This window comes from Dasypus novemcinctus, chromosome 3 (genome assembly GCF_030445035.2).
Source record: "Dasypus novemcinctus isolate mDasNov1 chromosome 3, mDasNov1.1.hap2, whole genome shotgun sequence".
NCBI classification, from domain to species: domain Eukaryota; kingdom Metazoa; phylum Chordata; class Mammalia; order Cingulata; family Dasypodidae; genus Dasypus; species Dasypus novemcinctus.
The window spans coordinates 66,271,842-66,294,174 of NC_080675.1; the positions used below are offsets into that span (position 1 = coordinate 66,271,842).

General features: G+C 35.1%; 1 protein-coding gene across 1 annotated transcript; it reads left to right on the forward strand.

Moving 5' to 3' along the window:
* Positions 1–3,286: 3,286 nt before the first annotated feature.
* On the forward strand, positions 3,287–5,703 carry RPL10L (ribosomal protein L10 like). The gene has a single exon (XM_012524336.2). It carries the CDS (start codon positions 3,287–3,289, stop codon positions 3,929–3,931), a length of 645 nt encoding a protein of 214 aa, XP_012379790.1. The 3' UTR covers positions 3,932–5,703.
* Positions 5,704–22,333: the final 16,630 nt, after the last annotated feature.

The window sequence follows — 22,333 nt, forward strand, 5'->3', positions numbered from 1 at the left end:
CCTTGATGCACAACTAATTAATAAGTACAGAATAGTGTGGATCTCTTCATAGGAGCTGTGAAACAGGAGAAACAATAAAGGAATAAAGGAATAAAGGCTTCTTCATATTCAAAGCTGCATCAAATCTAAACATGTGTGCCTGACTGCTTTCCCTAGGCCCTTAGAAGATGATGCCTTCTTGGGTAGTGGATATAGTTCAGTGGTTGAGCTCCTGCTTCCATGAGTGAGATCCTGGGTTTAATCCCCAGTACCTCCAAAAAAAAACAGAAAGCAAAATGACATCTTTTTGCCAATCTCAATTTTTTTTTTTATTCCAGGATATGCTTTATTTACTTTAGCCAAATTTGCCTTTTCTCTTTTTTTTTTTGTTTATGCACTGACAAATAGTGGTGTAGTGGAGCCAGTTAACACTGGCTCACAAAAGCCAATTGTGCTCATGTCTTTCTACCTCCATATTCAGTAACATCACATTGGTAGTTTGAAAGTGTTCATCGAGAGAGTATTTACACCACAAAAGTCAGCAAACAATACAAATCAGGAATTTTCTCCCCAAAAAGCAGGTTGTTAAAAATTTACCATCATACTACTATACTTCAGCAGTGTGTTTATTCATTCAAACATTCACTGTGTGCTTACTATGAATCACACACTTTACCAAAAACATAGAACAGTGAGACACATAGACACGGGCTTTGTTCTCATAGATTTTAATTGGTTTATGTAGTCATGTCATCCCCATTCTTATCTTATTTCTCACTTCCATTAACTACGTTTTATCCATTCTGTAAGCCATTTCTATTGCATATGATACTAGTGTCTCTCTTTGCTAATGTTTTATTGCATTTATCAAGTAATAAATTTATCAAATAAGAAAAATCTGAATTGTTACCCATGCATCATCTTCTCAATTACATTTCAAGGTAATTCAAGGCAGACACATTTTATACTTTTTTTGTAAGATTTGCCTAGCATGATGCACATAGTGGGTGGCAGATGGAGGGAAGTGGGGGAACATTCAAAATTCTGGAATTGATTGTGGGGAATGCTTTTCTGTTAAGATTTAAATAAAATGGTGTGGCTCATGCATTTTCCAATGGCTTTTTCCTACTAGTTGTGGGGCTGGGGAACTGAGTGTAAACAGAGGATTCCAGTTTGTGACTTTCTCTCCTCCTCTTTCCACCTTCTCACTCTATCCTGTAACTGTGAGGGGCATCATGCAAAATATGAGAGGGAGGTCAACTCTCTTGGTTTATCTGGGACAGAGGAATTTGCAGGATGTTGGACTTCTGTGTAAATTGGTACACTTCCAGGCAAACCAGTATTGATCAACCTTTGGATTAACAAAAGAGGCTTTTGCACACAGGTTCTGACACCCATGCAGGGTCTGCTGGCCAGAGGATGCTAGAGTTCTGGAAACCCAAAGTATCTAGACAAGTGGGGTTCATGGAACCTGAGCTCTGGATGGGCATATTCCTTTCACCTCAAAGACTCCTCTTCCTAGGAACTAAGATAGAATCCAGGCATGTATGGTGAAAAATCATACAAACATGTCTCTAAAGTAAAAGATATTTAAAGAAATTTAAATTGTCCTCATGTATTTTCCACAGTATTGCAATCTTCCTGCCTGAACTACTTGTAGCCACTTTTTGATCCCTCCAGTCCATTCACCATACTATAACTAAAGTGATAAAACTGGTATGAAGCTCTTCAATGACCATTCATTAAAAACAAGATTACCTTACTTGGTCAAATGGGCCTGAATGATATGAAATGCTCCCATCACACATACACATTGGCCATACCCTTCCACAGGTTCACATTATGTCACTGATCCCATCCTACTTTTATTTGTCTATAGTCACACTCACTTTATTCTAGTTCCTTAAATGTGCCATATTCTTGCCTGTTTCATGGCCTCTGCATTTGCAATGGTCTCCACATGAAATCTCTTTCTTGATAAAGTCTTCCCTGTGCACTCCTTTGTCTAGATCAGGGCCTCATCCTAGGCTCTCAGGACTCACTTTGCTTTTTCTTTTCAGTGTATTTTGCACTTTGTAATTATTTACTAGTATATCATTTGAGTAACATCAAATCCTCTCCTCAAAGTTATTTGCTGCTGTATTTTCTTATTCAGGAACATAGTAAACAGTAAAAAATGATATGAGGAAAATAGGAAGGAAGAAAGAGGAAGTAAACAAACTTCTATGGAAAATGGGAAAGTCCTCTAAACTGGGAATTTTAATTTTTCTACCCTAATATGGGTATTTTTTAAAACCCTACTCACTGTATGAGCAAGCAATATATTTTTTTTCTCTCTAAATAGAAAGTATTGGCAGAAATATTCGCACTGGAAGGATTTTGTTCCATGCTGACATGAATTTGTGAAATAACACAAAGAAATACGAAAAGCTAGAAAAATGCCAGTAGAGTTTAACTATTTGTAAACTCTCTTTTTCTCTTTTCCTCATTTCCTTCACTTTGATCATCATAATATCTTTACAAAATCTATTATCAGAAGAAAAAAACCTATTAAATGTTTTTTCAGTAAGATGTAAAAGATTAATAAAGCACAATAATTACTCTTCGCAGCAGCAAACATTTGAAAATGCAAACAGCCTGAAGTTAAATTCAGTTGGCATTTCAATCCACAGGATGCCATTTTTTTTAAGAGAATCACTTCTAATATTAGATCAAATTAAAGAAATATATATCAAGCAATATGTACAACAGACATCTCTTCATTTCTGTCTCCACCTTATTCTCATCTCTCTCCAAGCCTTATTGCAGAACTAATAAGAAACGCTTTATGCAGGAAACGTACCCACATACTCTTCAAGAAGCAACAACTGACCTACAAATTCTGACAAGAGAAATGAACTCCAACTCCAGAGAATAGATTCTTTAGCTAAACTCCGCACAAAGTAGATTGACTAGTTAGGGAGAGCATTCCTTTTTTAAACCGTAGGAAATACATCTCTTATAATTATGGCAAAGCCGGAGGCAAAAATTTCACACGCAAGAGGAACATCATGAAGGAGCCTCGCATGCCTGATTCCTCAGCCATTAACCCACGGAGACCTCGTATAAGTTGCCTCACTGCTCTGCGCATCAGCTTAGGTGGTGCATAGCCATAGTGCCTGCATCTATGGTTAGGAAATCTTGAAAGAGAGTCCCCACCCCCTGCTCGGGACTCTATGGTTCCCTGTGGGAAGATGGACTACCTATAAGGCGTGCGCAGGCGTAGGAGGGCCTCTATCATCTGCGCGCCGAAGATTCTGCAGTTGCCATGGGTCGCCGGCCTGCACGGTGTTACCGGTATTGTAAAAACAAGCCTTACCCAAAGTCTCGGTTCTGCCGAGGGGTTCCTGATGCTAAGATCCGCATCTTTGACCTGGGTCGGAAGAAGGCAAAAGTAGATGAATTCCCGCTTTGTGGCCACATGGTGTCTAATGAATATGAGCAACTGTCCTCAGAAGGCCTGGAGGCTGCCCGTATTTGTGCCAACAAGTACATGGTGAAAAGCTGTGGCAAAGATGGCTTTCACATCCGAGTGCGACTCCATCCATTCCATGTAATCCGCATCAACAAGATGTTGTCCTGTGCAGGGGCTGACAGGCTTCAGACAGGTATGCGAGGTGCCTTTGGAAAGCCCCAGGGTACTGTGGCCAGAGTCCATATTGGCCAAGTCATCATGTCCATACGCACCAAGATACAGAACAAGGAGCATGTGATTGAAGCCCTACGGAGGGCCAAGTTCAAGTTTCCTGGACGCCAGAAGATCCATATCTCCAAGAAGTGGGGCTTTACCAAGTTTAATGCTGATGAATTTGAAGGCATGATAGCTGAGAAGCGCCTCATTCCGGATGGTTGTGGCGTCAAATACATCTCTAATCGTGGCCCATTGGACAAGTGGCGGGCCCTGCGCTCCTGAGGACTTTGGTAGCACTGCCTTCCCCACTGGATATATCCAATTTTTAAAATAGAGAATACTCGAGAAATAATTTTTGTACTAATACCAGAAAGAGTTTTAATTGCTAATCTCCCTCCCACCACCACCAAAAAGTTATTTATGTAAGAATGATATAATTTGTATTCTGTGTATAGTGAAAGCTGTTGCTATTGTAATCCAAACATGTTAACCTTGGGAGAGTCTAGGGAAATATAACAAAAGTTTACTTGCAGGAAAATCATAAATTATGCAGCAATCATTACTTTGAGTAAAATTAGAGAAAATCCACAATTTGTAGGGAAAAATTCTTAAAATTTATTGAAAACTGAAGAAGGATAAAAATAATAGTCATTAATGGTAGTTCAACTACAGCTTTTTTGAAACTGGAGAGTTCATTCCCAAATTTGCTGCTTATGTTTTCCTATAAATTTTGGCATATTGTTTTTAGAATTTCCTGTCACCTCTAATTATCTGCTTTAAGAAAATTGGGTATCATTGCAAAAGAATTTCCCAGACAAGTCTTCTATTATCCCACACTCGGGAGACAGCAGTTGAATTTATTTTTCATCACAGAAAGGTCATAGGTGACAACAGAGTTCATATTGCTTGTATCTGTGCCCCAGTAGAACAAACAGAAAAGAAAAAAGTGACACTAAGTCAGCTATTTGTGCTCTAAAAGGACCCTAGAGAGGTTTGCAATCTGCAGGAGCTTGCCCTACATTAGAATTACATTGACCACAGACATGGTTCTTGTTTTATTTTAGAAACTGTGCACAAGCTTAATTCCTGGGTGTGAAATACATTTTTAAAATTTATTTGTTCATTTAGTCTTCTACGCCTCAAATCTGCGAAGAGCCTCAGTTTTCTTATACCAGCTACTGATTTAGAGTCAAGACAGTGAGTGAAAGCAACAAAAAGTGTAAATAGTATAGAAACACGTTTCTGTTTTCTTCATTTTCTTAAAAAAATCACTTTGTCAATCCTAAATTTTGCATCTGATATTTCTTTCAAACTTTGCTGTAAAATATTTCCTGTCTGTATTGTTTTAAGGTAGTTTGTTTTAAACTGTTTCTTGCGTTAAACTTGAGAAAGATAACTCTCAGCAAATATTAAATAAGGTGAATATATGGAGAAGACTCTTCCACCTAAGAAGCACTTTTCTCCACGTGAGCACTTTCTTCAATGTGTTTTACTTGATGCTTTGAAAAAGTCACAGTTTTTCTTACAAATTAAGACCTCTGCAGTTACAATGTGAAGGTTGACTTAATCCAGATCTTCTCTTTACTTACCATACTTCCTTTCAAAAACGAACAAAAAAACCTCAACCTCAAAAAAAAAATTCAAAATAAAACAAAACAAGCAGTTTCTTTGCTATGAGTGAAGTCAACCATGATCCAGCTTTGAAAATATTTTCCACCTTCATTTTTCACCCTTCTTTTTAGTCTCCAACCTCTCAAGCAACCTAACCTTCAAACAAGGAACTTTGTACTCCTCGGGAAATGCAAGGTGGCTGCTAAGAACGAGTCCATGAAATTTCTTGCACTAAGAGACTCTTAACTATAATTGTTTATGCAAATAGATGTGTGGGTGAAAAGGAAATAAAAAGTTAAAAAATGTTCTGTTAAAAAACTGCTAGGTAGCTCTTAGTAGGGTTAGTTTGACTTTTTCCTATAATTTTATATTATAAAATATTAAATTTAATTTCTTTTAATGTTATTTGGTTTTCTTGAAAATAAACCTATTATGTTCCCCAAGCCATGATTTCTTTTTCCAGCTTGTTCCTATTTTCAAGGTCATTCTAGTTATTAAAAAATTGAGAAGAAAACAATTAGGCTGATGGATAATTTAATTATATTTTTGCATAGCTGTTATTTTTAAATTTCTATTGAAAATGAAAATTTTAATTTGGGAATATGTATCATATATTTATATATTAACATGCTAATGTATAAACAACTACCCATTTAAATTTTTAAAATACTAAAGTTAACAAAATTCAAGCAAATATTGCCCAATACAATTCTTTGACTTTGTTGGAGTCTCCAGGTTTTATGGAAAATTCTGACCAGAGGTGAAGAATTTAATAGGGTCATGCAGTGTATAAATTTTGTTTTGAAAGCACAATCCATAAATGATGGTTGTATATTCTTCTCAACCCCCAAAATATGAAATTATACTAAACCTATTTAGCTTGAAGTCTCTATTTAAAAAATAAAAGCTAACTTTGGCATAAAGTGTCACTAATATTGACAGACATCTTACTTCTACTTTAGCAGCTTAGCCCTGACTGTCCTGACATAATTCCAGTAGGGCTTTTTTTTTTTTTTGGTTCTTAAGAGTGTTTATTAGTTAAAGGATTGAGCTAAGACCTCATGTAGCTCCCAGTTTTCTTTTTCCTTTATATTAGTAATATACGTTTTAGTATTTTGGAATAAAGACCTCATTGTTTTCATAAAAATTTCTACTTACTCATTGAAAAGCAAGTATTGGAGAGCATAAAGAACTAAGAGTAAATTAACTCACACCATCAATAATAATGCAAGGTCATGTAATTGTCACTCTTAATAGACGAGGGGAAACTGGTGTCAGAATGACTGGATTTAAATTTCAACATCTTTATTTGGGCAAATTACTTAATATCACTATTTCTTAATTTTCTCATCTATAAAATGGGGATAAGACACTTTAATTCATAAGGTTGTTTAAAGGATTAAATGGTGTATTGAGAAAGTGAATATAGCATTTTGTTTTGCACATATTAAACGCACAAAATTAAGGTTAAATGTTATAAGATTAAATATTGTTACTATGTTTGTTCCTGCTTCACTGTTTCTCAACTCCTAATTTTTGTTATTTGTAATATTAGTAATATTATTTTTCATAATTTATAACCTTAATATTGTTTTGCTACCACAATTTCCTCCAATTATATAATCTGAGTTCTAGATTTAACTGGATTCAATATTCTGATTCTAGTTTATTGCGGTTAATTTTTCTTTTTTTTACCTTTGCAATTTCTACTTTCATGTCAGTCTATTTTTTGGAGCTTCTGTTGAAAAAATTGATTTGTGCTTTACTTATCTGCTACATATGACTCACTGATGGGATTTGCTTTATTTCCTTTTTTTTTCTTCAAAAAGTGGATTTCTATTCACTTATATTTTTCAATCAATGCTTTATTTTTCTTTTCTTTCTCCTTTTTGTCATTTCTAATTTCAAAAACATGATTTTATGGCTGTCACTATTATTTTTATACTACTCATGTGTGATGTAGACTTCTGTCTGAAAGGTGGTAGGTGAATTTCTCTTAAAATCCTTCACAAAGTTTTTATTTTTGTTCATTTAGTCTTCATTTTGGGTGCTATGGTTCGAGGGCTAATTATTTGCTAATCTTGGGATGGAAGGATAGAAAAAAGAGAGAATATGGAGGGTTAGCTGAAGGGATGCTTTATTCTGATTCCTTCTCTGCAGTTCTATTAACTACCCTTCATCAAGGCCCACTTCACTCAGCCAGATGTGTAGTTCATCTTCTATTTGATGTGTATTTCTTACCCTTTTCTCCTGTTCATTGAAAAACCCTAAAAATGGCAAGCCATGTCAGCCCTAGGGGATGACTGATGATCTTAGATTGTGGTTGTAGCTCTACCTGTAAATGGCCTCTACAGTTCTCCACCTCCCCTACTCCTGAGGCTGCCACATATTTAGTACATTTCTGTCAATGTTTGGGTCTTAGTGAGAATTTATTTTTTCCTCTCATGACTTTTAAGGAATATATCTAAGAGGTTGGAGAGATTTGAAAAGGCACCTTTCATAAATTATCCTTATATAATCCAGCATTTAGCATGAAATCTTTAATTAAAAAAAAAAAATCAACTCTGGCATACCACACTAGAATGCTCTATTTTCATGTCCTCTTCTTTCTTAAGGTTATGATGTGAGTGTGGAACCCTTCCATTGACTAATTTTTGCTGTATTACTTTTACCATATTTTGTTAATGTAATCAGGTATTGGGGAGGGAAATTCTTTGATCCTATTTCAGCTTATTCACTCAGAATTCCTCAATGTAATACTTTAAAAAATTATCTATTTCTAGAAATTTTATCTTTCAAACAACTCATGTAAAACACCTCTATGCTTCTAAATGCCTATAACTCATTCCCTTTATCTTTTATTGGTGTTGATCTCAAACACTTATAGCTACAATACTTTAACTATGGTAACAAGGATTTTTATTATCAATTCTAGAAAGTTCAATTTTGGTTTTTTGGGGGGCAGAAGGAATCTTAATTTTTATGCTATAAATAATTAGCTTACTAATAACTTCTATGTAATTATACGAGTATCATTGATTCAAGAAGTATTTTTATGCTTCAAATATTTAGGAATAGGACCACATTTACAGTAGAAAATGTATTTGAGAACTACATTATTAAATTCTTCAAGGAATAATTTAACAGTGCTATTTGTGAAACTCTCAGTTGACTTGAATTGACTAGTTGCTGATAAAGAGAAATATAAGAGATCGTGGAAGAGAAGAGAAATCTTTTTGGCAAATGGAGATGTCTTACAGAAGCAACTACCTTTTCTTCTTTCTGGGTGAGTGAAAAGGGGAGATTGTCAAGAAAGGGTGATTTTCTTTTGACTGAGCATTGAGTCACTGAACAACAACAACAAAAGGCTTGAAGCATGAGAGGAGCAGGAAAGAGATGACAGAACTGAAATAGTGTCATGAGACAGCTCCCATCCCCAGCTTTTGGCATAGTGAAAATAAGACTTAAATTTCCCATAGGTGTGAGACCGTTCTTGTGCTTTAAGTCTAAGCTTCATTGCTAGTTTTATGTCCCCTTCCCCAAAGGGGTTGCATACTGTGAGGGTAACCCTGGCAGCAAAAAGCTGTCTGGAGGCCTTTATGGTGACAGCTGAAGGCAAGGAAAGAAAGAGCCATGACTTAACCAGATTTCCTTTGATGGGACTGGGTGGGGAGAGGAGCTCCAGTATTTTCTAAAGAACTAACAAACAGACCTCATACAAGAGCCAGCATTTAGGTACCAGACATATGGAGGACCCATGACAACTAAAAAGAAACAAATAGTTACCAAGTCTTCTGTGATTTGGAGCCATTAATAAAAGAATATTGTCTTCCACATTCTACAGTGAGTAGACCAAATTGAGAGGAGAAAAGAAAATCAAGGGAATAAGAGAGAAAACCATTTCCTCTTCCCCCTTTAAGCAGGTAGATAAATTAAAATGTGAGAAATCGAGGGAGTTCTCGGAAGATGATGTCAGAGTAGGAAGCCAGGGCTCACCTCTCACAAAAGCAAGAGCAGATGGGCCAAAAGCTGTATCAGGGACCTGTTTTGGGGGTCAGCAGATCAGAACAGTGCTACACAATGCCAAGGAGGGCAAAGGACAGAGAAACAAAGGATCAGAAACAACAAATGTGCATTAGCAAACCCCTGCCCCAAGATGTTAAACTGAGATAAAACCTCTGTATCACTGCAGCTTATTGAGAGGAGAATAGATGTCTTCCTTCCTGTCAGCAGTTACAAGGGAAAATAGAGGGAAATTGGGGGGCTGCTTTACAGTGAATTCAGCCAGCAAAACGTGCTTTGAACCTCGACTCTGGCCAGACTGAAAGCATAGGAAAGAGGAGATTGAAAGGAACACTTCCTTTGAAAGGTTCACCAATGAGCACTGTCTGCTGGCTGGTCAGGAAATTGCAAGGAGAAAAACTGCTTTTAGGTCTCTAAACACCCCTGGGAGAAAATCTGCACTCTGGTAGCAAGTCCCTGGACAGATTTTGAAAACTTATGCTGGACAGTTTTAAAGACTTAGAGTTAATTGAATCAAATATCAAAGAAGAAGCTGGGGGGCAGGGGGAACTCTTAGCAAGAGAAAGAGGTTGGCCATCAGAGAAAATTCACCAACATATTCAGATGTCTAGACATCAGCAAAGGAACAAACCAAGTATTCTGAAGAGAGACAGGATTTAAGAAAATCAATCAATGATAATGACAAAAATTTCTTAAATCAGTTCAAATAATTGCAAGAAAATATGACTAAAGAGATAAGAGATGTTAAGATAGCACTGAGTGAGAATAACGAACAATTTGAAAGCCTGAAAATAAAAGTAACAGAGTTTATAGGAATGAAAGACATGATGGATTAGATTAAAAATACATTAGAGGCACATAAGAGCAGATTTGAATTGCTTGAAGACAAAATTATTGATTCCAAAGACAGAACATCCAAACTAGAAAAGAAAGGAGAAAATAAAGAGAAGAGAATGGGGAAAAAAAATGGAAAGGAGTCTCAGGGAATTGAGCGACATTGTGAAATGCACAAACGTTCACATTTTTGGTGTCCCAAAAGAAGAAGAAAATGGAAAAATGGGAAGAAAGAATATTTGAGGAAATAGTGACCAAAAACTTCCCAAACCTTATGAAAGACATAAATAACAATATTTAAGAAGTACAATACACCCCAAAGAGAATAAATCCTGATAGATCTACCTCAAGACACCTACTATACGGAATGACATATATCAGATATAGAGGATTCTGAAAGCAGCAAGAGAAGAGAAAATTATCACATACAAGGAAACTTCAATAAGATTAAGTGCTGACCTCTCATCAGAAGCCGTGGAGGTGAAAAAGAGTGTGGCAAAAATATATTTAAAGTACTGAAAGGGAAAAACTACCAGCCAAGGACTCTGTATCTGGCAAAACTGTTCTGTACTGAAAGAAAAACTGGATTTGAGATTGTGCATGTAGGTTTCAGTTTGTCATCATGGGTTCCATTTTTTCCTGTGAAATCCAGTTTATCCATATTTCCTCTCACTTTTGCATCGAGTTTTTCTTCCCTTTTGCCTGTCCTTCTAACCCATAGCAATTTCAGGCCCACCACATGATGAAAGGCAATAACCTTCAGTGGACTTCTTCACCAACTCCCCTACATGGTCCCTGGTTGGAGACTTGTCAGCTCTCCAACCATCCCCTTCAGGACCTTAACTTTCCTAGCCTCTCCCACAATTCTGCAAAGTCTAATTCCTATGATACTGTGATAAACCATTCAATACAATTTTATAAAATTTATTTTTTAAGAAAATTTATCAGATTTTTTCCCAAAGACATATTTTATTGCTATTATAGCCTATTTTCTTTTTTTTTTTTTTTTTTTTTTTTTGGTTGTTTCTTTTTTTTTTTTTTTTTTTTTTTTTTTTTTTTTTTTTAAATTTTTTTATTTTTTATTGACTTTGTAATAATATTACATTAAAAATATATATGTGAGGTCCCATTCAACCCCACCCCCCCACCCCCCCTCTCCCCCCCCCCCAACAACACTCGTTCCCATCATCATGACACATCCATTGGATTTGGTAAGTACATCTTTGGGCACCTCTGCACCTCATATACATTGGTTCACATCATGGCCCATACTCTCCTCTATTCCATCATGTAGGCCCTGTGAGGATTTACAATGTCCGGTGATTACCTCTGAAGCACCATCCAGGGCAGCTCCATGTCCCGAAGACGCCTCCACCTCTCATCTCTTCCTGCCTTTCCCCATACCCTTTGTCCATTATGTCCACTTTTCCCAATCCAATGCCACCTCTTCTATGTGGACACTGGATTGGTTGTGTCCATTGCACCTTTATGTCAAGAGGAGGCTCAGATTCCACCTGGATGCTGGATGCAATCCTCCCATTTTCAGTTGTAATCACTCTAGGCTCCATGGTGTGGTGGTTGTCCTTCACCTCCATCTTAGCTGAGTGTGGTAAGTCCAATAAATCAGATTGTAGGTGCTGGAGTCTGTTGAGGCTCAGGATCTGGCTATCACATTGTCAGTCCAGAGATTCAAATCCCCTAAATATATCTTAAACCCCAACATTAACTGCACCTCCAGCACATTAGCATGAAAGTCTTATGAAGGGAGATCCCATCTGAGTCCAGATTCATCACACATAAACACCATTTCCAAAGAGGGGCCATCTGCCCTGGTAGTTAACCCCATCGGCCATGACCATAACTCCCATGGGTCTCTTTAGCCCTCAAAGGAACCAATATCTGGGGGTTGTATCTGCTTTATCTGTCTCTCTGACTCTGCTCAGTTGTGCATGAGGGCAATCCTTCTGCCAGCCTCCAGACTCTTTTTTAGAAACTCGTAGCCATATAAACTCATTTCTCCTTTCCATTTCCCCCTTACTTTAGGTCAAACAGCATTTTAAAGTCATGGTATTTTATGTAGACATGGATATTCTGCTGATCCGCATTGAACCTTCCGTATAAGGTCATTTTCCAGTTGCATCATCAGTTGGTAGTTGATAGTGGTCCCTCGTTGCCAGGGAGGCTCATCCCCGGGTGTCATGTCCCACGCTGGGGGGAAGGCATTGCATTTACATGCTGAGTTTGGCTTCGAGACTCAGCCTATTTTCTTTAAAATGCATTTTTCTAAACTTTCATTACTGGTATTGAGAAACACAGTTGAATTCAATATTTGTATATAGATCTTTTAGCAAGTAACTAACTTTATTAAACTCTCGTGTTTATTCTGATGACTTATCCTTTGGTTCTTTTGTGTTTTGTACCTAGACAGTCATAGTATCTGAAAATTGATAATTGTTTTTTTTAACAATCCAATCTTTTTGTCTCTCATTTCTTTTTCTACTTTTCATATGCTTACTAGCGTCTCTAATGCAATTCTGAATAGAAGTAGGGAGAAGAGGTGTCTTAGCCCAGGCTCTTCAGAAAGTAGAGCCTCAGTTTTACTCATTTTGTGAGGTGAAAGTCCACATGGTAAATCAGAATGGCAAAACAAAAGGAACTGGAGCAATGCATGATGCAAAATAATGAAGTAAAATGTGTTAAAATGAGCCACAAAGAACATAGCAGATTACTCATTTGATGTGTTTGCTTGGCAGATGGAGATTTTCCAGAGAAGGAAGAACTACATATTTGAATCTTCACCAAAATAGGTAAAGGTGGGAGAACTTATATGCCTCATGGCTCCGGTTTCTCACTTTTCATTGGATAAAGTCCAATAACTTCTGAATGTTTGAGTTGTATTATCTGATAGCTGCTCAGGAAGCCAGGTTCCATGTCTCATCTTGTGGGGTACTTTGTCTGAGTCTAAAAGTGGAAGAATGTTAACCAAATGGGAAGAAGGGGGTCAAGGGAACCTGAGAAGTCTCACAAACTTTGTAACCCAGTAGAGCAAGTGTCTGTCCTTGATTTCATAGACTGATTTTAACATGCTTCCTTTGGTATGATAGTTGCTGTATGTTTTAACAGATACATGATAATCAACTAGAAAAGTTCCTTTTTAGTTTAAAAAGTTTGCATTTTTTCTCAAGAGTGAAAGTTGGATTAAATCAAATGATTTATCATCAAATGAGATGAATAATAGATTAATCTGTTAACATGGTAAATTATATTAACATGCATATTATTTTTAGCCGTTTGTTTCTCTTCTATGAAATGACTGCTTCTGTCTTTTGACAGTTTCTATAGAGCTGTTTGTCTTATGTCTATTGATCATACATATATTCCAGATATTAATTATTCTCTAATTATTTCTATAAAGTTTATATAAAGTTTTATAAATTTTATGAGTTGAATCTGGCATTTCCTTTAAGTTATTTAAATATTTGATATAAGAATGTCATCACAGATCACTGAGTAAATGATGAACTTTTCAGTCAATGGTGCTAGAACAATTAATAATTCATAGCTTAAAAATGAAATTAACTTATTAATAGAGGTTTGTAAAAATACATATATAAAGAATATAAACTCTAATTACAAGCAAAACTATCATACAGGTTAAGAAATAAACACTGCTGTATTAGACTTTGATGCATTCCCTGATTCCATCTCCTCTCTTCTTAAAGGGAGCCCTAAAAAATAAAAAAGAATTCCTTTGTTATTTTAGTTTTTCTATCAGTATTTATATCCCTAATCATTATGCTTTACAGTCTTGCCTGTTTTACCTTTATATAAACAAAACTGTGATGTATAATCTTTAGCAACCTGCGATTTCTGGTGTCTTGCTTTTCCATTCTTTGTTTTTTCAGCCTTCATGAATCCTAATATTATAGATATGTCTTGTATATAGCATATGATTGAACTCTGGCAGGTTCTATTGCTATTTTATTTATTGTTGTTTTGTTATTTTTAGCCATTTTTTATATTTATCTTTTAGTAGGAATATTTAATGATTTACAATTAATATAATTATATCTACCATCTTGGTTTCTTTCTTGCCTTCTCTGGGATTGATTAAATATGATTTCTAAGTTCTGTATTTTCCCCTCCACTATTTTTTAATTAAATCCATACTGTTTCTATTTATTTTTTATCTTAGAAATTAATACTTAAATTATTATAATTTAAATATAATCTAAAATTAATCTTAAATTATTATAATTTAATATAATCTAAAATTAATCAATAGCTGCACATCTATTCTAGGAAAATATAAGGACCTTATAGAGGGGCAAGAATCCCTCAAGAACCTAAGCAATGACTAATAAAAGAAAATAGATCAATATGTCAAACTCTCCATATGAATGCATGTAACTATGAACTTATTCTTCCAAAATTGAAAGTTAGTGGTTACCATGGGTTCTGAAAGAAGGGGAAGGAAAGAATAGATGGAACATAGGGCATTTTTAGGGCATTGGAATTGCTGTGCATGATCTTGCAGTGGTTGATATTGGCCATTACATGTTTTGCCAAAATATATAAAAGTGTACAATGCAAAATATAAACCATAATGTAAAGCATTGACTGTGGTCAGTAACAATGCTTCAATATTTGTTCATCAATTGTGATAAATGTACCATACTTATGTAAGATGTTAATAGGAGAAAATGTGAGAGGGGGGAGCAAGTGGGGTATATGGGAATGCCCTGTAATTTCTATGTGATTTTTTTATAACCTAAAGCTTCTTTGAAAATACAATGGAAAAATAAGACCCTGGGGGAATATACAGAAGAAATTGTCACTGTACATAAAAGATAACAGCTCTTATGGTGAGGAAAGACACAATGCAAAAAATTATTTTATTTTTATTTTTTATATATTTTTAAATTTTTTATTATTTTTAATATGTAGTTAGTTTACAGTGGTTGGGGGATTGTGGGAAGGGGTGCACCTGGTGCCTGCCTCTATGGAAAATGAATGCGTTCAAGTGGTCATGGGGTGTTTTCTCAGTGGGTGGAGAGCCACACAATAATTGAAAGGATATTGAATTCCCATCCTGGGGAGTTCTGCTACATTCTCTAATGGAGTGGCAAGGATCCGTAGAGTACTTGGGCAGTGCCTAGAAAGCCTTATAGTCTACAGTGACCTTGTGGAGAAAACAGAGGGGCTGAGCCCCGAGGAACCAGGAAGCCTGAACCCTTGCAGATGTGAGGAGCCATCTTGCTCCAACACATGAAAATAGACTTTGGTGAGGGAACTGACTCATGATTTATGGACTGGTATCTATAAGCTCCTACCCTAAAGAAATACCCTTTATAAAAACCAACCAATTCCTGGTATTTTGAATCAGCACCCATTGTCTGACTAATATAAAAGTTTACCCTTCTGCATATCTCAGGAACTCTCACTGACTGTCACAATAAATATTACTTCAAATAGCAGTGCTTGTGTGGGCTGTAGAGACATCTAGACACTATAGTCAGGGCAAACAACCTCAGGAACTTGGCATCCTGTCCGTGGACCTTACCTTGGAATATATATCAACCTATCCCCCCAGTGTACCAGAGCTGGACTCGTTTGAAATTTTCTTACATATAGTTCTTCTACCTCTTTTATATGCACCTATAATTAGCAAAATATCCATTAAATATGTGTCCCAGAGACTTAAATCTTCAGTTTGTTCATATACCGGTTGAGCCCTGAATCTCAGCAGGGTTGCAGCCAACACCTACTCTCCAGTTCATCGGACTCACCCAGTACAACTAACAAAATAAAGATGATTGTCAATGCCATCTCAAAAAACAGAGAATATCTATAATTGCAAGCAAGACAGTTCCATCCATCTGCAGTATGAGATCAAAGCCCCTTCTCAAATGAAAAGCAGGGAAGGCATCACCATCCCCAAATCCTCAAAATCCAGGAATGAACAAACATAAAGGGGGAGAATTCAACCATGGACTAAAGTAGACATCATTTTTCTAGTATTGGAAGAACTTGTTACATTGATATAAAGGCAGTGGTCACCAGAGAAGGGAGAAGGAAGAATAAGTATAAAATGGGGCATTTTGGGGACATCTGAATTGAACTGCATGACGTTGCAATGACAGATATAGGACATTACACATTTTGCCAAAACCTATAAAATTGTACAGGCCAGAATGTAAACCATAATGTAAACTATAGACCATGGTTGGTAGCAATACTTCAAGATGTGTTCATCATTTGTAACTAATGTACTGCACCAATGGAAGTTGTTAAGGCGAAAAATGTGGTAGGGGGAGGTGATAAGGTATATGGCAATACCTTATATTTTTGATGTAATATTTATGTAATCTAAAGCTTTTTAAAAGTAAAATTTAAAAAGATAAAAAAGACAATATTTGACTTTTCTACTATTTTGACATTTGAAAGGTATTCTTCACCACAAATCACTCACAGAAAAAAGCCAGTTTCAATTAAGAATGCCCTTCATGAAACAGCAAAAATAATTTTGTTAAATTTAAGCATTTGAGTACATAGATTTTTACTATTCTGTACACACTGAAGTAAAATGGCTACTTGAAGAAAACCAATTGTACTTCTTTTTTTAAATTTGTGAAGTAAACTAGCCATTGCTTTTTGTAGTTCAATCTTTAAAATAACAACTGATGGACAAATGATGGTTAATCAGAGTTGGATTTTGGCAGGCTTCTTCTAAAAAAAATGAATGAAATGAGTCTGTCATCTAGGTAAAGCTGCCAATATTTGTTTACAATGGAAGCATTTAAACATTAAGTAAACATTGGAACATTGAAAAACTTGTATCCACTGTTTGAGCACCCCAGAACTTAAGGTTTTCATGTGAAATTGGTGGTGTTATTAATGTTATCTTTCAATATATATATTGAAATGTATCAAAGCTTGTAAGATCTTCAAAATTCTGTAAGTATTTTTGAAAAAAACGATGTCTTTTAAGTGCATAATGCAGTCATGCATAAGTAAAAAAATCATTCAAATCTCAAGACAGCCAAGTGTATTTGAAATATAGAGTATGAAAAGTTTGTTGATATGGCTTCTGATTCCACATTGAAATTAGCCTTTAAGAAACAACCTCTTGTTGAGTTTCAGTGCAGTATCAAAGATAGATATTCAAAAAATTTTTGAAAAGGCTAATAAAATATTATTTACATTTTCAATGACATACCTATATGAGGCCAAACTTACTTTACATTTTTCAACAAAAATCACATATAAAATGGATTAAATACAAAAGCAGATATGGGAATTGAGCTGTCTACTATTAATTCAATCATTAAATAGATTTAGTAAAATTAGCAAACAATGCGAGAGTTTTACTACTTTTTTAATTTTGAAAATATAGCTATATTTTTATAAAATGTCATTTATGTTAATATGGACTGAGTTCATTATTTTTACTTTAGAGAATTTCTATATAGTTGTAAAATTTTGTCACTTTTATTATGGCAGATATAACATAAAAACTACAGTTTATTTGGGTTCTTGATCATTTTTAAAAGTATAAGAGGTCTTGAGGCCAAAATATTTGAGACCCATCATTCTAGTGGGTGTGTGCAGATATCATATTGTGATTTAAATTCACTTATTTCTAGTGACAAATCATGTTGACCATCTCTTGATTTGATGTTCTTATTTGTGACCTCAAAAATCTTTTCAAATCTATAGTGAATTTTGCTGCTGTTGTTGGAATGTCTTCATACTATTGACTTACATTTTTGTCTTTATACATATGAATATATGTTGTCAGATATATGTATTGTGAATAGTTTCCCAAGTTTGAGCTTATCTTTTCAAAAGCAAAAAGTTTTCACCTCGAGGAGGTTTAATATATCATTTTTAAAATATTTTGCTTTGGACTTTTCCTGTTTTATCTAGGATTTCATTTCCAGTGCCAAAATTATGAATATTTACTCCTATGTTTATTTTAGAAGATTTTTTTTTGTCTTATTTTGTTTTATTTTACCTTTTATATTTAGGTCTATGTTTCACTTGAAATCTACCTTGCTGCATTGTTTAAAGAAAGGAAGGAAATACATTTCCTTTTACATCTAAGTTACAAAATGTTATAGCACCTTTGTTGAAAAAAAATCTGTCATTGAAAAACATTCCATTTAATTGAAATTAAATTAAAAATAGATTAGGTCTGTCGCTATACTCTCTTTTCCAGGGGTTAGTAAACTATGGCCAGCAGTCTAAATCTGTCACATCATCTGATTTTTGTAAAGTTTCATTGGAACCCTGTCATGCCAATTTGTGGACATATTATCTGTGTGCTACAATGGGAGAGTTGAGCAATTATGAGAGAAGCTACATGACCCCTCAAAACTAAAATATTTACCATCTGGTCCTTGAAAACATTTGTGATGCCTGCTCTATTTTAAATCCATTAAATCGTCTATCCATATGCCAATATCACCCTCCGTTCATTCCAGTAGTTTTATAGTAAATCTTGAAATCAGATAGAGTATGGATTACTACTATTTTTTAAAAATTTCTTTGGAAAGCATTGGTGCTTTGAACTTCCATATACATTTAAGAATAGTATTATCAAATTCTACCCCCAAAAAACAACCCTCATTGGGATTTTAATTGGGATTGCTATAAATCTATAAGTCAATTTGTATAGAATTGATATTTTTTAAATATTGAATTTTCAATTTCATGAACACTGTATATTTCCATGTAGTTAGGATTTCTTTAACTTGTGTCAGAACTCTTTAGCAGTTTTCAGTGCAGAAGTCTTCCATATATTTATCTCTGCATATCTGATATTTTAGTACACAATTGTTAATTTTTAAAATTTCGTTTTCAATTGTTTATTATATATATAGTTATAAGTTGATAATATGTAGAAATCCATGGAGTTTTGTATTTTGATCTTACATATTTAAACTTTTAAAATTCATTAGTTTTACAAGTTTTATATTTTTAACAAATTATTTGCAATTTTCCATGCATATAGTTATTTTGTCTGTGAATACATTCTTACTTTTTCTTTCCTATTTTTATGTCTTTTATCTCTTGTCCTTGCCTTATTGCACAATCTAGAATCTCCAGTACAATATAGAATAGAAGATATATGCTTACATGTCTGTCTTTTTTATTTATTTATTTTTTATTAATTTCTCACCCTCCCCCCGTTGTCTGCTCTCTGTGTCCATTCGCTGTGTGTTCTTCTGTGACCGCTTCTATCCTTATCAGTGGCACCGGGAATCTGTGTTTCTTTTTGTTGCTCCATCTTGTTGTGTCAGCTCTCCGTGTGTGCGGCGCCATTCTTGGGCAGGCTGCACTTTTTCTTGCGCTGCATGGCTCTCCTTACAGGGCGCACTTCTTACACGTGGGGCTCCCCTACGTGGGAGACACTCCTGTGTGACAGGGTGCTCCTTGCATGCATCAGCACTGCACATGGGCCAGCTCCACACGGGTCAAGTAGGCCCGGGGTTTGAACCATGGACCTCCTATGTGGTAGGTGGATGTCCTATCCATTGGGCCAAGTCCACTTCCCTGTTTGTCTTTTTTAAAGTGTAAGGGTAAAATCGTTTAGTTTATAATAATTAAGAATAAAGTTAAGGGTCAGGTTCATAAATGTTCTTAATCAGGTTGAGTAAATTCCCTTCATATCATAGTTTGCTGAGATAATTCCATGTTTTTTTTCCCCCCTCATTTATTCACTTGGTATGGTGAATTACACTGATTAGCTTTCAAATGTTAAACCAACTTTTGATTTCTGGAGTAAACAAGACTGGCTTTGGTATCAGGGTAATGACATAAATTGGGAATTGTTTCCTTGTCCTGTATGTTCTGAAATTATTTAACAAAATTCATCAGTGAAGCCATCTGGACCTGGGGTTCTCTTTGTAGAAATATTTATTATAAATTCAGTTTGCTTCTTCTTGGGTCAATTTTTGTAAATTTTGTTCTGTAAGGAATTTGTTCATTTCATTTAAGTTGTCCTATATGTTGTGATAATTTTATTCATAATATTATTTTATATTTTTAATTTGTGTATCATCTAAATGAGACAACTACAGAACTGTAGCACTTTTTAAAAATATATTTTTATTTAAGTATATCATTAATACAAGAACATACATAAACAATAAGCATATAGTAAAGATTGTGAATTTACAAAATAAGCATGCATAACATCATACAGGAGTTTCAAACATCACCCCTCCACCAACACCTTGCATTATTGTGAAACATTTGGTACAAACTGTGTAAGAGCATCATCAAAATATTACTAACTATAGTTCCTATCTTACATTTGGTGTATTTTTCCCTCAATCCACTCTTTTTTTAAAAATGTATTTTTATTACAGAGGCTGTAAACTTACAAAACAATCATGCACATGTGTAGAATTCCCATATAACACCCCTTCACCAAAGCACCACACCATGGTGGAACATTTTTTACAGATTATGAGATAATATCATCAGACTATTACCATCAACCATAGCCCATAGCGTACATTTAGCACACTTTTACCATCGTTCCCCATTATCAACACAGTACAACTTGGGCATTGATGCAAGAATATTAAAGTATTGCTGATAACCACATTCTACAGATCATATCACTTGTTGTTTTCCCATGCTTCTCCACACTCCCACCACCCTGCTGTAACGATATACATTGCTGTAGCTCACAGAAGGGTGCTCTTGCATTTGTACCCTCAACCACAATTCTCATTCACCTCTGGGTTCATGGTGTTATTCAGTCCCCAGATTGTTCTTTAGCTTTCAAGTGACATTTACTTTCCCAGACTACCCTTTTCAGCCACAATCCCATTTATAAACTAGTTGCTACTCACTATAATGTGTTACCATCAACTCTATCCATTTCCACACTTTTACAGTCAAGTTAATTAAAACTTCTACATACATTAAGCATCAGTAGTTCTTCTCAACCCTCCTCTTATCTTCTAATAACCTATACTCTAGGTTTTATCTCCTTGTGTTTATTCTTTGTATTTAGTTCATACTAATGAGATCATGCACTTAGTCCTTTTGTGTCTGACTTGCTTTGCTTAGTATAATGTCTTCAAGATTCATCCATGTTATCATATGTGTCCCAGTTTCATTTCTTCTTACTGCAGCATAGTATTCCATCTTATGTATATACCACATTTTGTTTGTTCATTCATTTGTTGATGGACATTTGGGTTGTTTCCATCTTTTGGCATCTGTGCATAATGCCTCTGTCAACTTTAGTGTGCAGATGTCTGTTTGTGTCATAGTTTATAGTTCTTCTGGACTTATTCCTAGTAGAGGAATTGCTGAATTATATGGCAGTTATATATTTAGCTCATGAGGAACTGCCAAACTGTCTTCCAAGGGGCTGCATCATTTTACAATCTTACCAACAGTGAAGGAATGTTCCTATTTCTCCACATCCTCTCCAGCACTTATTGTTGTCTGTTTTTTAAATAATGGCCAATTTTTGCAGTGATAGATGATATCTCATTGTTGTTTTAATTTGCATTTCCCTAATAACTAGTGATATAGAATGTTTCTTCATGTGCTTTTTGGTCATTTGTATTTCTTCTTTGGAGAAATGTCTATTTAATTTTTTTGTCCATTTTATTTTCAGTGTTTGCTCTTTTATTGTTGAGTTGTGTGATCTCTTTATATAGAATGGAAACCAAACCCTTATCGAATATGTGGTTTCCAAATATTTTCTCCCATTGAGTGGGCTGCCTTTTCACCTTTTTGATGAAGTCATCATAGAAGAGTTTAAGTTTGAGGAGGTCCCATCTTTCTGTTTTCTTTCATTGCTTGTGCTTTTGGTGTAAGGTTTAGGAATCTATCGTCTACCACCAGGTCTTGAAGATGTTTCCCTAAATTTTCTTCTAGGAGCCTTATGTTACTTACTTCTATATTTAGGTCTTTGATCCATTTTGAGTTCATTTTTGTATAAGGTGTGAAATGGGAGTCTTCTTTCTTTCTTTTGGTTATGGATATCCAGTTCTCCCAGCATCTGTAGTGATTTTATTATAATTTCTTCCTCTTTTTCTTTTAGCCTTAACAAATTTCCTTATGTATTACATCATCAAATCCACTTTGTTTGTTTGTTTGTTTGTTTTTACCATATTTATGATTTTCTTTTCTTTCTCTTCCTTTTTGCATCACAGACTTTCCATCTAGGATTATTTTCCTTTT

Bases quoted from the DNA above. Each gene is read 5' to 3' on its own strand.
- RPL10L (XM_012524336.2), top strand. From the start codon at position 3,287: ATGGGTCGCCGGCCTGCACGGTGTTACCGGTATTGTAAAAACAAGCCT.